The following is a 14,488-nucleotide window of genomic DNA, read 5'->3' on the forward strand; positions in this document are numbered from 1 at the left end:
TTATTTATATAAATATAAAAAAGCAGTAATATAAAATGAGTAAAATAAAAGATGTTAAAATAGTTCGGAAATGTGTGAAATTCTAGAGTTGAAAATTTATTATCAGAATAGGTTTCTTCTGTGTATTGGTCCTAATACTTTTTTGTTGAGTCTATTTTCAATCAGGCTCTGTCCATGTATTAGGCAGGAGTTCTGAGTCTGTACTTTCAGAAACTATTAAAGGAAAATAAGATTTTTTTCTCAACAGTCCAAAGTATTTAGTTGCATCTCATTTGCTAATACATTCCTGATCCATCATTACAACCTGGGGAAACACCTTCTGCTCAACCATGCAACAGTCATACCCTTGAGAGAAGCACTCACTACTCCTACCTGTATACTGAAAATGGAGAAGTTCTAGATTCTCAGAGGAAAATCAGGGTTCAGTAACACAAAGAAGAAAAACTGGACTCCTGTCAGGCCAAAAAAAAAAAAAAAAATCAGAGCCCACTAAGAGTTTTTACTGAACATAAAATACAAAACAGAAACACACTCATAGACATAGAATACAAATTTGTGGTTGCCAGGGGTGAGGGGGGTGGGAAGGGACAGACTGGGAGTTTGAAATTTGTAGATACAGACAGGTATATATGGAATAGATAAGCAAGATTATACCGTATATATAGCACAGAAATATATACAAGATCTTGTGGTAGCTCACAGCGAAAAAGAATGCGACAATGAATTTATATATGTTCATGTAAAACTGAAAAATTGTGCTCTACACTGAAAATTGACACAACACTGTAAACTGACTATAACTCAATTTAAAAAAAAAAAGACAAACTAAAAAAAAAGACAGTTTTTACAACTCATCTTTAATATTCTTATGAGGCAGGCTGGAAATAGCTGCAAAAGCATTTAGATATTTTTCAGCAAAATAGCAAATGTCCTCCAAGGGTTGAATGCATCTTCCTTATTGATGCATTGATTCCACACCACATCATGAAAAAATCATACTCTATTTTGGGAACAACGTGACATTTTCAAAGTCCCATCTGACATTCAGTGGGAATCAATGTCCTAGTTCTGTTGATTCTAAGTACTATTGAGGCACCTCAATGAAAGAGGCTCCTGGAGGACTATGTGTTGTGTCCCAAGACCTGAGCTCACCTCGATCTGCTGTCCCAAGTTAGTAGACATAATGTAGTGCGGAAAGACACTGTCCACCTGGTAACCCCTACCCCTGGAACTTCCTGGCTCCACCTGGGTCAGAGGCCCCTTAGATGGATGAGTCCAGCTCTCATTCTTTATTTTCCACAGCCCCCATCCTGCCATCCTGGCCCTTGTCTCTCAGGCCCCTCTTGCCTTGCCCATGAGCACAGAGGCTTCCTGCAGACCACGGCTAGGTCTGTGTGGTTCCCAGCACCTGCCACCGTGGGTACAGAGCTCAGAGATGTCGGCAGGACCAAAGCCAAGCTCTGGTGAGGGAATCCCACCGCCCTCAGCAATAGCAGGACGTGGCCCCGTCAGTCTCGGGAGGGGCCGCTAGAAACCCAAGACCCTATCCTTGCACAAGCTCTGTGCTTGTGCCCTGCAAATGCCAACGGGCCCTTCTGTGTGCTTGGCTATTTTTCCCTGTTATTGGGGACCAGTGTGATTCCCCCAGATTGCGAGGTGGTTGAGGGTCAAGTCAGGTCCATTCCACAAATACGCATTGAGTACCAACTGCATGCCCAGCCCTGTGCTGGGCTCTGATTGTGTTCTAGGGTCCACCTCCTCACCCACCAGTTGGCTGAAGGGGGCTCACCTTGATGGAGTCCCCATTCCCTGGGGTTGAGGGCTGGGGAGGGTCTTGGCGACCATCCTGTGTCACCCTACTAGGAGTCTGAGGCCCAGAGAGGGACAGCATGCTGCCTAAGGTCACACAGCAGCCCAGAAGTGGGGGAGCCCAGGCCTGACATTCTGAAATGATTGACGTGAGATCATAGGTCTGGGGGCCACACACAGTCCCAGAGATGGGGCTCAGAGACTGAGACCAAGTCAAGTCCAGACTCTAAAACTGGCCAGTGGGGTGACCTTGGACCAGTCAAGGGGACTTTCCGTGTCTCAGTGTCCCCACTTTGCAAAATGAGGATAATTGCTCTGATAAGGCCATGCTCCTGGGAGGCAGGCCTGGCCCCAGTACACGGGGTCGCTGAACTGTGCTTTATGCCCACATGTGTGACACACACCACACACAGGCTCTTTGCGGGTGTACGCAGGTTTGGTCATCCATGAGTCCCTATGCCTGTGTCCCTGGGCATGTACCTGGACTTATGTAGAAATGCGGTTCCCATGAGTGTGAGCATGTGTGTGCACCTCTGTGTGTGTCCGGACTTGTGGCTAACGCAGCTCATGCTTTCAAACCTGCCTCTCTACCAACCTGGACTTGCCCCTCTTTTAAAAAATACAGTTTTTCCTACAATTCATCAGTAAAAATTAAAATTGGGCAGAGGATCTGTACAGACGTTTCTCTGAAGAAGGTATAAAAATGGCCCCTGAGCACACCAAAAGATGCTCAACATCACTGACCCCCAAGAAAACGCAGATCAAAACCACGATGAGACAGCACTTCATTCCCACTAAAATGGTGGCTAAACTAAAAACGGACAATAGCAAGTAAACTGTTTCATAAAGTTCTTTAGGACAAAATGTCTAAATGTGTTAGAAGAGAAGGGAGAGAAGAACTAGGTGTTTCAGCCATTAATCTGTGCTCTGCCCTCTGCTACAGCACTCTATTTCATTCAGAGGAGATTTCAAATCCCCTCTTTTCAGCTGCATCCTCCAGGCCTCAAGTTCCTCGCTGTCTCCGCGCGTGATCCGCCGCTCCCCGAGCAACAGTTAGTGGGCCGGCAGGTGCGCGCGCTGCCCGAGTCGTGCCTGCCGAGCTGGGTGGACTGCCAAGGTCAAGGAGCCAGCCCGGGGTCACGGATCCGAGGCCCAGTGCTCCCCTAGGCGCCAGCCCCGCCTCTCTCCAGCTGCCCCAACGCACTAGCCTCCCCCACTGTGCACGGTTCGCGGCCCCTCCCCAGGCGCGCAGTGCGCAGGCGCGTCACCGGGAGCCCAGTGCGCAGGCGCCTTCCCCCCCCCCCCCCCCCGGAGCCCAGTGCGCAGGCGCCAGCCATAAAGTCTGCGGTTGCAAGCGGTGAGAACTGGTTTTCGGAGCTGTGGCAGCGGCGAGGAACCCTGGGCTGAAGGAGTGAGTCGCGGACTGAGGAGCGGACGGACCAAGTCACCGGGTGTCTGCTGAACTGGAGGGCCGAAGGATGCCTGCAGTGAGGAAGGTGCGAGCCGCCGGGGCCGGAGCCACGCGGGGACCCGGCGCGGGGCGCGGGAGCCCTTGGGGGCTGGGGGCGCGAGGGCTGCGCGGCGGGACGGACAGCTGGGGCCCGCGAGGGCGGCTGGGTGGGGGGCGGGGACGCCGGGGCAGCCTCGCGCGGGGTCCCGGCACCCGGGGCTGCCGGCGGGTGGGGAGCGAGCGGGTCTTCGCGGGGAGGTGAGATTCTCTGCTCGGCCATGCAAGCTGGGGACCCGAGAAGAGCCGGGAGGTGATTCGGGCCGGCGAGGAGCTGCCCGCCGCGCTCAGGCTAGTTACCGCGAGGGGATGGAGGCGGCAGCAGACCGCCCCCCTCCCCCCAGCTTGGTCAGCGGGCTGGGACGGCGACCGACCTTAGGAATGGATGGAAGGCGCCGGGAGTCTGGGCTGCGCACGGGTGATGCGGGGTGCACGGAGGTGGGGGAGGCGCGGCTGGGAGGCGGGAGCAGTCGCTCTTGCTGGGCGTGGCTTCCGCGGCGACCAGGGGGCTGGCGGACCGCACCGTGAGGGTGGCCAGGGGCTTTCCAAGTGGAAGAGGAGCGCGGAGGCTTTTTAGGGGCGGTTGCTGTTGCTGAGGGAGGCTCAGGATTCTGTAAGGAGCCTCCCCAGGCAGCAGCGACTGTTGCCGTTCTGGTGTCGCTGGCTTAGAGTAGCAGGAAGGTGTAATTACTGCGGTCTTCCTAGCGACGTGTGGGGGTGGCAGGCATGGTGGGTGCCTGCCGGGCCAGGTGGGTGCTCGGTCCCCTCCCGCCGGTCGCGGGTGGCGCGTGCTCCGCGGAGAGACGTAGGGCGGAGTGCAGGCGATCCGGCGGGGTCCAGGGAGAGAATCAGGGGTGAAGACGGGCGGCAGGGCGCAGAGCCCCGGGCCCGCGGGTTTTAAGGGGGAGAGCGTCCAGAACCGGAGGTGGGGTCGGGGGCGGGCGCCACCTGCGTCGGAAACTCAAGAGCGGCTCCCCTGGCGCTCGCTCTCCTCCGGAAAGTTTTCCTGCAGCCTGCGTGTCGCTTTCCCCATGAATGGCGACTAGGCCGGTCTCAGGATTTGAAATTTGGGATTTATCGGTGCCACTGGCCCCCCCCCCCCGCCTTCAGTTTTATTATACAGAATTATTATAGTTTGCGCATACACAGTATATTGCGGTAAATACATATATATAGTTCATTGCACTTTTTTTTAGTTTACAGATATGTGCTAATTATTGTTTCTAAGAACAGACTAGATCTTTAGCTTTTTAAACTTACATAGTTAGCAAAGGAATAAAACCAACTGTAAAATAAGAATCAACAGACTGCGGTCATCAGTCATAAAGGACGGTCAACTGTGCTTACATGTATTCCAGAAATCAAAATAATTAGTTCATTTGTGTCCTTTTTATTGCTATTCTTTTTGAGATTCTTCATATAAGTGATGTCCTATGGCATTTTTCTGTCTCTTTCCAGTCCACTTTACTTAGACTGACAATCTTCAGGTCCATCCATATTGCTGCAAATGGCATTGTTTAATTATTTTGTATGGCTTGAGTAGTGTTCCACTGTACATATGTATCCTATCTACTTTATCCAGTCATCTGTTGATGGATATTTGGGTTATTTCCATGTCTTGGCCGTTATAAATAGTGTTCTGTAAACATTGGGGTGCATGTATCTTTTTGAATTTTATTTTTCTCCGGATATATGCCCAGGAGTGGAATTGCTGGATCACCTGGTAAGTCTATTTTCAGTTTTTTAAGGAACTTCTATACTGTCCTCTGTAGTGACTGCACCAATTTACACTCCCACCAACAGTGTAGGAGAGTTCCCTTTTCTCCACACCCTCTCCAGCATCTATGTGTTTGTAGACTCTTCAGTGATGGCCATTCTGGTTGGTGTGAGGTGATACGTCACTGTAGTTTTGATCTGCATTTCTCTGACAATTAGGGATGCTGAGCATTTTTTGATGTGCCTGTTGGCCATTTGTATGTCTTCATTGGAGAATTGCTTGTTTAGGTCTTCTGCCCAGTTTTGGATTGGATTGCTTGTTTCTTTGATACTAAGGTGTGTGAGCTGTTTGTATATTTTGGAAGTTAGTCCCCTGTCAGTCACATGATTTGCAAATATTTTCTCCCATTCTGTAGGTTGTCTTTTCATTTTGTTGATGGTATCATTAGCTGTGCAAAAGCTTTTAAGTTTAATTAGATCCCATTTATTTATTTTTGCTTTTATTTCTAATAGTCCCGGAGCTGCTTTAAGAAATATGCTGCTGTAATGTACGTCCACGAGTGTTCTGCCTATGTTTTCTCCTAGGAGTCTTAAGGTATCTGTTACGTTTAGGTCTTTAACCCAGTTTGAATTTATTTTTGTATATGGTGTTACAGAATGTTCTAATTTCATTCTTTTACATGTAGTTGTCCAGTTTTCCCAGCACCACTTATTGAAGAGACTGTCTTTTCTCCCTTGTGCATTCTTGCCTCGTTTGTCATAGATTAATTGGCCATAGGTGTCATACGGTGCCACTGGCTTTTATGGAGCAATAATAAAGTGATGGGCACTGATTCCTTCCTGTGATGAATCCTGCCAGCGGAGACTGTGGGTGGTTTTGAAGCCGGAAATGTAAAGCTCACTTGTTTCTCTAGTGCTGAGTTGTAAAAGGTGCTCTCATGGTAGACTTAGTGTAAAAGGTTCTGTTTACGTAACATACATCAGTTGTAGAAATACAGTTTTTTTTTGTGGTTGTATGTTACAGCAGACTTGAAAGAAAACCAAAAGCGAAACGTGTGTAGACAGCCGACGAGAAGGTATAATGACCTTTTCCTCGTACTTTGGGGATGTCTGCAGGACCAGATGGGAAACTGTGTTCAGGAGCCAGTCTTTGGACTCTGGCTCCCCCCCAGTCTCCTTCAGCTTAGTGTTTGTGTGTGTCCAGTGGACAACTCGAATTTCTGGGTCTTGTGTTCCTTCTTATTTCCCACGGTGCTTTCAGAGAGGTGCCCTGGAACGTGTCTCAGCCGGAGACGGGGCCTCTTGTCCTGAGTGTGACTGTTGTCCCCCCGCTGCTGCTTCCTCCCAGTCCCCCCACCCCACACCTTTGGGAGGGCGGTCCCGGTCCCCGCTCCCCTGCGATGGTGCCTGGCTGCTGTGAGCCCTTTGCCTGTCTGTCTTCCCCTTCAGGAAGGATGGTTGGAGGCAGGGTGCCTGACTATGTCATCCCTGGGACTCCCTAGCCGTCCTTGGCTGAGAAGGAACCGTGAGCCAGGGAAAGGTGGGCTCCTCCATGTGGGCTCCACGTCCCACACTGACCACTGTCTCTCCTCGCTGGTCCCTGCTGCCCCTGCCCGGTGGGAAGACTCCCTGTGTCCTGATTCGGACATGCATTGGCGGGACCCTGTGCGTTCACTCACTTGTCACCATTTCTCTTTTCTGTGTTTTCCCTCCCAGACCTGGTTGAAGGGCAAGTTCCCTGTGGCATGAGAATGGATGCTTCAGCTTGGTCACCCCGGGGTCCTTTGTGCCTCTGAAGGACACTTTTGGGGAGATCCTGCTCCTGCTCTTTCCATGGAGAAACAGGGAACCGGACAGACTTGCCAACCTCCCCCCCCCCCCCCCCCCGTTTCCCCCAGAGTGTTTTAGATCCTATCACTGGATAGTGTTTGAGTGAATAAGCAAATCCCAAACCAGGTGACCCTCCACCCCCCTCCAGAGGTTCCTCAGCCGCATGCCTTTCCTTTTGCTTCTCTGACTTGTGTGAGTCTCAGCGAGATAGGAGACCAAGGAGCACACGAATGGATTTGCCTGTTTTATGAAGCTTTGGGCTCTTTAAGGATAATTTCTATTTTCTTGTGTACTTTGTAATATTTTCACAGTTTCTGAACAACTTTCTAATACCTGTTTGTTGATTCTATGAAAAACTTAATATAGAACGTAAGTTACAGCTAATGTAGAAATTTCCATAAGTAGCCAAGTGGTGTACCTTGGAACTTCTGTTGTGGCCCCTGTATCGCATTCCTGAGTCTCTTGCTTAATTGTCTAGAAATTTGCATGGTTAGGCTTGAAGTTTTATTCTGGCTGTGAAGGGTGGGTCTGCAGCTCTTTAAAGCAGCTGAACAGCTCATCTAAGTCTTCAGTTCATCTGCTTGCTTGTTTCTCTAATGCTGTTTTATTAAGAGTCATGACAGGCACTCAATTTGAAAAAAAATGCCGTCTTCTTTTGTATATAACCAGTCCCAGCGATTTCACTCCTGGAAATGTATCCTAAGAAAATTATCATGAATTTACAGGAAGTTAGCTAAGCAGATGTTCACTCCAGCTTTATTTTAGAGTAAACTGTTGGAAACCAGCAGTAACTGAAGATTGGATAAATTCGTTATGATAGAGCAGTTTGTAAAAGAAATACACATCCATTAAATTCTTTATGATACAACAGTTTGTAAAAAAAATAACATCTGTTAGAAAGATGATAGTTGAATATTTAATGCTATAGAAAGGTGTTCCTATTATGTCAGATGGAGGGAGCAGGTTGTAAGACAGGACCCACAGTGTGGTCCTTGTTCCCTGAAGCTGCTGAGCAGAGGGCAGTCTGGAAAGACCCTGAGCAGCCAGGGAGGAACAGGCTGTTCACCCAGCGGCATCTGTACCTCACTGGGGCGGGGGGAGCCTCTTTTTAGGGGCTCCCTCTGGGCCGTTCCCTGAGCTGCCTCCTTGAAGGCCCGGTGTCAGGGCCTTTGTTCGGGCCTTGCCGGGTCCACGGACATCGAGGGTCACTCCCCACGCAGCACTTCCTCAGTGACTGGGCTCCATCACTCCCCTACCGCCCTACCTTCCTGTTGCCAGATAGTGTATCACAGGGTTTACTCCTTACATGTGGGTGTCTGGCCCCTACTTGTGCTGGCGTGACTGGCATTTCCTGGGGTCTTACTCTGTGCCATATGGCCTGCGGAGTGTGGTATGTATGCTGGCTTGTTCATGGCACCAGCCCTGTGAGGCCAGCCCCTTGGAAGAGGGGCCAGACTAGCAGGAGGGTCAGTCCTGCGTGGGGTCTGGCCGAGCCGGGTGTGTCCCCGCTGCCCCTAGGGCCTCTGGCTGCAGAGTGGTGTGTCTGGGTCAGGGCAGTGCGGGCCCGGGAACCCGGGTGCAGTGTTTGCTGAGCTAGAGGAGGTGATGAGAGTGCTAACACTCTTACCTGGGGATGCTAAGCCTGGAGGTGGTTTTGGTTTCTTTTTCCTTTTTTTCTGTTTGCATTAGAAAGTGGTCTTAGGTCATGGAAAGTCTTGCACAGAGTGGGTTAAGGAAGACTGTTGGCTCTTAGTGAGGCTGGGGCAGAGCTTGCCAGGAACCCTGGTTCTGCTCACCTTCCTGCTCTGTGTCCTTTGTTGTGGTGGCTTGACCCCCCATGTTACAGAGGGACGTCACCGTTCAGGACCACCACAGTCAGGTGTGACATAGCCTATGGAATAGGGGGACTTGTCCCTCCCTGAGGTCCCCGAGCTGCCATATCCAAGACCCTCTGCAGCTCATGTGCGGAAACAGGGCACAAGTTTTTCTCGAGCTCAGGTGAAGTCGGGAGGTTTTCTTGGTCCCCCGAGTGGTGGTTCTGTAAGCAGGCTCTTCCTGCCTTGTGTCTTCGCCACTGTCACCCTCATCCACCCGGAGGGGAACCAGCTGGGGGCCACGTGGGCTCTTCTGCTCCAGCTCCCTTGGCGTCTGTCAGGTGCTCGCTGGCCTCAAGGCCTCAAGAGGCGGGCAAGAAGCGGAAGGGGGTTGTGATCAGCTGTTTCTGTGAAGCCTTCCTGGTTTCATATTTGGAGTGATGATACTTCTTGGAAGTTCTTCAGAAGGCTTTCCCTCCTGTCCCATCATGCCGGACCAGGTGTAGCAGAAAGGACGGGACACTTGTTGGGGTTTAGATTACTTGTAAGGCACCTTTGGGCTGAGCTGTGCCTGGTGCCCCCAGGCCACGCAGAGGAGGCCCAGCCGGGGGCCAAGCCCACTCCTCTTAGAAATCAGGAGTGGGTGGCTGTTTGGTTTTTTACCAACAGCGTCTAGTACGCAGCTGTTCTGGTTTTATAAATTGCCTAGTGCATGTAACACTTGTGTAATTGGATGTCTTGAAGGAACCTTTATGCATCCATCTCATGAAGACTTCAAAGATACTGTAAAGTGAATAGGGCAGAGAAACACTTTCTGAGGACCCACTGAACCCAGGGTTGGGAGTCCCCCTTTGATCCGTCAGTCACAAGGTCGTCGTCCGATGGATAGACGTTCACATATGTGTCCGTCAGGGTTCTTCATTCACAAGTCCCAGAAAGTCTGGCTAATGCTAGCACCACGGATCCACAAAATCCACTGGAAGGAGCTGGACCAGCCTCCTTCCTGAGGGAAGGTGGGAGCCCTGTGGCAGGTCCTGCGTGAGCCTCTCCACACTCAGTCCCAGCTTTGTTCTGCCAGGTCGAGCATCCACGGGCTGCTCGTTTCTACCCTGAGGTGTGCAGGGCACCTGGGTTGGGGTGGCGCTGGGCCAAGCAGACCTACCCAGTCTTGTTCTGTGGGTCCCGGGGTCAACCCATACCTGGCCTTGCCCCAGGAGAACACTGGTGTGCAGCCTGGGGGGAGGGCGAGAGTCACCACATCTACAGCGTGTCTCATTCTGTTAAGATAGATGCCACCTAGGCAGGCAGGTGAGACCAGGGTCTGTGGTGCTGAAGTGCAGCGGTGTCCCCAGAAACCACTCGGATTGTGACCGTGGGTGTGCACACGACGTTCTCGGGTGCTTCCTCTCAGCCGCTGTCCCTCCTTCACAGTTTTCCTCTATTCTGGGTTTAGGGTGTGCATTGCAGAGTATTCAGTGTTTTCCCAGGAAGCCAGAATAGGCAGAACCCAGAGGTCAGTGTTTTATTGTGGGGCTTGCTAAGGCATTTCCTTGGCTCTCAGATCTCCTCTTTGTCATGTTTATCCCACTTTCGGAAGCTCGTTACTATGTTGGAGGTATTAGCAGAGGTGGATGCTGGCAGTGGTTACAGGTCTCTGTGCTGCACAGTAAGTGCGTTTAGCTCAATCAGTGACCCTTCTGTCCCCAGTGTGACTTGTGAGTTGCCCTGTTGCGTGTCCCATAGAAGTAGACTTAGGTAGTGTGATATACTTGGATTGAGAATTTGTCTTGTAGGTTATCAGTAATAAACTAATTGCCAACAGTGATCAACTCACTTTTATATAAGGGAAGATGGATTTGATGGATTGATATTTTTATGACAGAAACAGAACTTTGGCCTGTGTCAGGCCAGGTTTAGACAAAGCCTGTCCTCAGCATTTCTGTTGCTGGTGATACTGAGCCTCCACCTGCTGTCCTGAGTCCCTCTTACTGTCTCTGAGATGTTTAACATAATTAAAAGGCGTCTCATAAACTTACTGCATGTGGCACGTTAGCTGATACTCCCTTAAGATTTGTTATTCTTCGGCATAGTTGCATTTTAATGCTAGTCCAAGGAATAAAGTGACTCCCTGTTGGTGGGATGATTTTGGAGAGTGGGATGGGAGAAGTAGGCACACACCCTTCTGCTTCCTTGTGAAGCTGGTTCTACAGACTGGATGGTCTCAGATGTACTAAATTTACTTTCAGCAGGATAGCCTTAAGGATGGCCAACAGGATGGCCTTAAGCAGTGAACTGAAAAAGCACCTTCAAACTCTGTAACCGGAGGGTATTGAAGGTGCTTCACACCAGCAGGCTGGAGTCAGGGAGAGGACTGGGAAGCCCTGCCTGAGTGCGGCCTGGCAGGGGGTCCCGCCACACAGTCTGCGCAGCTAATGTTGGTCCTGGGGCAGTTTTGGAGGGGGGAACCAAAAAGCTTTAGATCTTTTGCTGAATCATTTTAATGTGCTTCTAAAGCAAGTAGAAACCATCTGTGAAAAGGTGAGAATAATGCTGAGTGGCCTGTACTGTTATGCAGTTCTTTGGTGTCTTCAGGTTCCTTGGCAGCTCACTTAGGATTAATGCCTTTTTGTAGAAGAGAACTGTGAGACGTGTTTTGGATGAAATTTCACAGTGCTGGCCGCTTGCCAGTTGAAATACCTTTTTAAGGTCACCTAGTTTAAGGTTTAGAACCCTTTTTATGATTTAAGGTGCATAATTTATATTTAGGATGATACCGTAAGATATATTTTAAACTTTCACGGCAGGACGTGTTTCCAGATCTTGGCAAAGGTCTCAAACAGCTCCCCTGTAGGAAGAGCTTTTTCTAACAGATGAGTGAGCTGGAGAGAGCAAAGCTGACACTTATCCTTGTTTGCCGCCAGACCAGGCTAGGCGGACAACAGAACCGTGTGGTCCTGCAGAAGCTGAAGCCTGATGCTCCTTACACCATCACCGTGTCTTCCCTGTATCCTGATGGGAAAGGAGGTCAGATGTTGGGAAGAGGCGAGACCAGTAAGTGAACCCAGGCTCCTGTGGCCTTTTTAGTAACTGTCATGGGGATGGAGTCACAACTTCCACTAGAAACACTGGGGTGACAGAGTTTTGCTAATCTTTTAAAATGCATGTTAATAACGACCTTCATTGTTTTCAGGTTTTGTTGTTGTTGTTGTTGTTGTTGTTGTTGTTGTTTTTGGTCTTTTTTGGGGGTGGGAGTAATTAGGTTTTATTTATGTGTTTTGTAAATGGAAGTACTGGGGATTGAACCCAGGACCTCACGCACACTAAGCACACACTCTACCCCTGAGCTATACCTTTCCCCCAAGGTCTTAATTGTTTTCAGTATCCTTCCGGGAGTTATCTGTCTCTGGTCTTGTGTTCTAGGATAACACAAAGAAACAGACTGCTCTGGGGCCAAAATACCTTGTGGAGGGATGAGACATGACCCAGATGATCACAGACATTTTTTCCTTTATTCACTACTTTAGCGGACATTTGTGGGGGGCCTACTACAGGGGTCCTGCTGTGTTCTAGGGTTCCCGGGACCCCTCAGTAAACCTGGGCTTCACGTGTGCTGGGTTGTTAGGATCACGCATGCTGTGCTTTCTGTGCATTTCAGGACCTTTGAATACCGTGAGGAGCGTCACTGAGCCTTCCACCAGCACTTTGCACGAAAGTGCTGGACCACGCAGAGGGAAATCCTGGTCAGTACAAGCTTCTCTATGGACCAGCAGCAGGTGGTCCAGAGGAACTGGTCATTATTTCCAGTGGGGAAGAGTGCATGTTAGTTTCAGCTGTAGATTGCAAAGTGAAGGTCAAGAGTTAGCCAACTTACCACAGCGCTGAAGGAGTTCATGTTCCTTTAGTAGCAGCTGACGGAGGGTAGTAGCTTGGTGCCTCAGAGCCTGGGTCATGGGGGCTTTTGGGGGATTGGGGCTTGGGGGATTGAATTATTCCAGAGACTTTTCGAGAAGGAGTGAGGTTGCGGGCAGACAAGTCTTCATCAGCGGTTACAACAGTTCATATGGGGGCACAACCTTTGGTCCCAGTATTGCAGAACTTGCTTCTTGACTTCGTCTTGAGTTCGTATTTTTAGTATGTTATTGTTCAGAGTATTATTTCTTATATAAGATTTTCAAATCATGTACTTTATATTTTATTAAAATGTTCAGGTGCCAACCCCTGGGAATACCAATGATGCCGTTCTTAGGAATCTCCAGCTGGATACCCCGAACAACGTTTCAGTGGTTCCTGTTTATCCTCAGGGCAATGGAGGGTGGACACCAGACACTGGAAGGACATGGAAGTAAGAATGGAAAAATTTAGCTTTTTCATGATGCATTTGCTTGTGTAGTATAGTACAAAGTTAAAATATAAAGAAAATTTGGGAAATTTGGAATGATGGGATAAAAATGGAACAGTTACCCATAGTTTACCTCCCAACCTCCACCAACTTAATATTTCAGTGGATGAGATAAAAAAATGTATAATGTCATTTTTCTGGAATGGTAACTTCAGGATTTATAAATGTGTATACAGTTATCAGTATTCTCTGTCACTGACAGAAATTCATGAGCTTTGCTTTGTGCTTGTGAATCTGTGTGAGGCAGTGCTTCGTCATTGGCTTTCAGTGTCAGTTGTTGAAGTCTGTTCATCATGTTACTTGATAGTGCATTTCTCTGCTGGTGAGGTGCTTTTCTCTCTCTTTTAGTTTTCAACTTTTTTTTTTTATTGAGTTATAGTCATTTTGCAATGTTGTGTTAAATTCCAGTGTAGAGCACAATTTTTGAGTTATACATGAACATGCATGTGTTCATTGTCACATTTGTTTTTCACTGTGAACTACCACAAGATTTTGTATGTATTTCCCTGTGCTATACAATATAATCTTATTTATCTATTCTACATATGCTTGTCAGTATCTACAAATTTTGAACTCCCAGTGTATCCCTCCCCACCCCCTCCCCCCTTGGCAACCATGAGTTTGTAATCTATGTCTGTGATTCTGTTTCTGTTTCGTATTTATGTGTTTTTTTTTTTTAAGATTCCACATATTATGAGCGATTTCATATGGTATTTTGCTTTCTCTTTCTGGCTTACTTCACTTAGAATGACATTCTCCAGGAACATTCGTGTTGCTGCAAATGGCCTTATGTTGTTGCTTTCTATGGCTGAATAGTATTCCATTGTGTAAATAATACCACATCTTTATCCAGTCATTTGTTGATGGACATTTAGGCTGTTTCCATGTCCTGTCTATTGTAAATAGTGCTGCTATGAACATTTGGGTGCAGGTGTCATTTTGAAGTAGGATTCCTTCTGGATATATGCCCAGGAGCAGGATTCCTGGGTCGTATGGTAAGTCTATTCGTAGTGTTTTGAGGAATCTCCATACTATTTTCCACAGTGGCTGTACCAAACTGCATTCCCACCAGCAGTGCAGGAGGGTTCCCTTTTCTCCACAGCCTCTCCAGTGTTTGTCATTTGTGGACTTTTGAATGATGGCCATTCTCACTGGTGTGAGGTGATACCTCATTGTAGTTTTGATTTGCATTTCTCTGATAATTAGTGATACTGAGCATTTTTTCATGTGCCTGTTGATCATTTGTATGTCTTCCTTAGAGAATTGCTTGTTTAAGGTCTTCTGCCCATTTTTGCATTGGGTTGTTTGTTTTCTTCGTATGAAGTCATATGAGGTGCTTATATATTCTGGAGATCAAGCCTTTGTTGGTTTCATTTGCAAAAATTTTCCCCCATTCCATAGGTTGTCATTTTG

At 48.6% G+C, this 14,488-nt stretch overlaps 1 protein-coding gene across 1 annotated transcript in view; it reads left to right on the forward strand.

The window, feature by feature from the left end:
* The first annotated feature begins 3,149 nt into the window (after window positions 1-3,149).
* LOC140689988 (uncharacterized) overlaps window positions 3,150-14,488 on the forward strand; it is a 72,725-nt gene continuing 61,386 nt past the window's right edge. Inside the window, exons 1-4 of the mRNA XM_072951370.1 lie at window positions 3,150-3,305; window positions 11,598-11,727; window positions 12,332-12,416; window positions 12,885-13,018. Of these exons, the coding sequence (XP_072807471.1) occupies window positions 13,013-13,018 (6 nt within the window). The 5' untranslated portion in view covers window positions 3,150-3,305; window positions 11,598-11,727; window positions 12,332-12,416; window positions 12,885-13,012. The remainder of the gene's footprint in view (window positions 3,306-11,597; window positions 11,728-12,331; window positions 12,417-12,884; window positions 13,019-14,488) is intronic.

Source organism: Vicugna pacos, chromosome 28 (genome assembly GCF_048564905.1).
Source record: "Vicugna pacos chromosome 28, VicPac4, whole genome shotgun sequence".
Classification (NCBI taxonomy): domain Eukaryota; kingdom Metazoa; phylum Chordata; class Mammalia; order Artiodactyla; family Camelidae; genus Vicugna; species Vicugna pacos.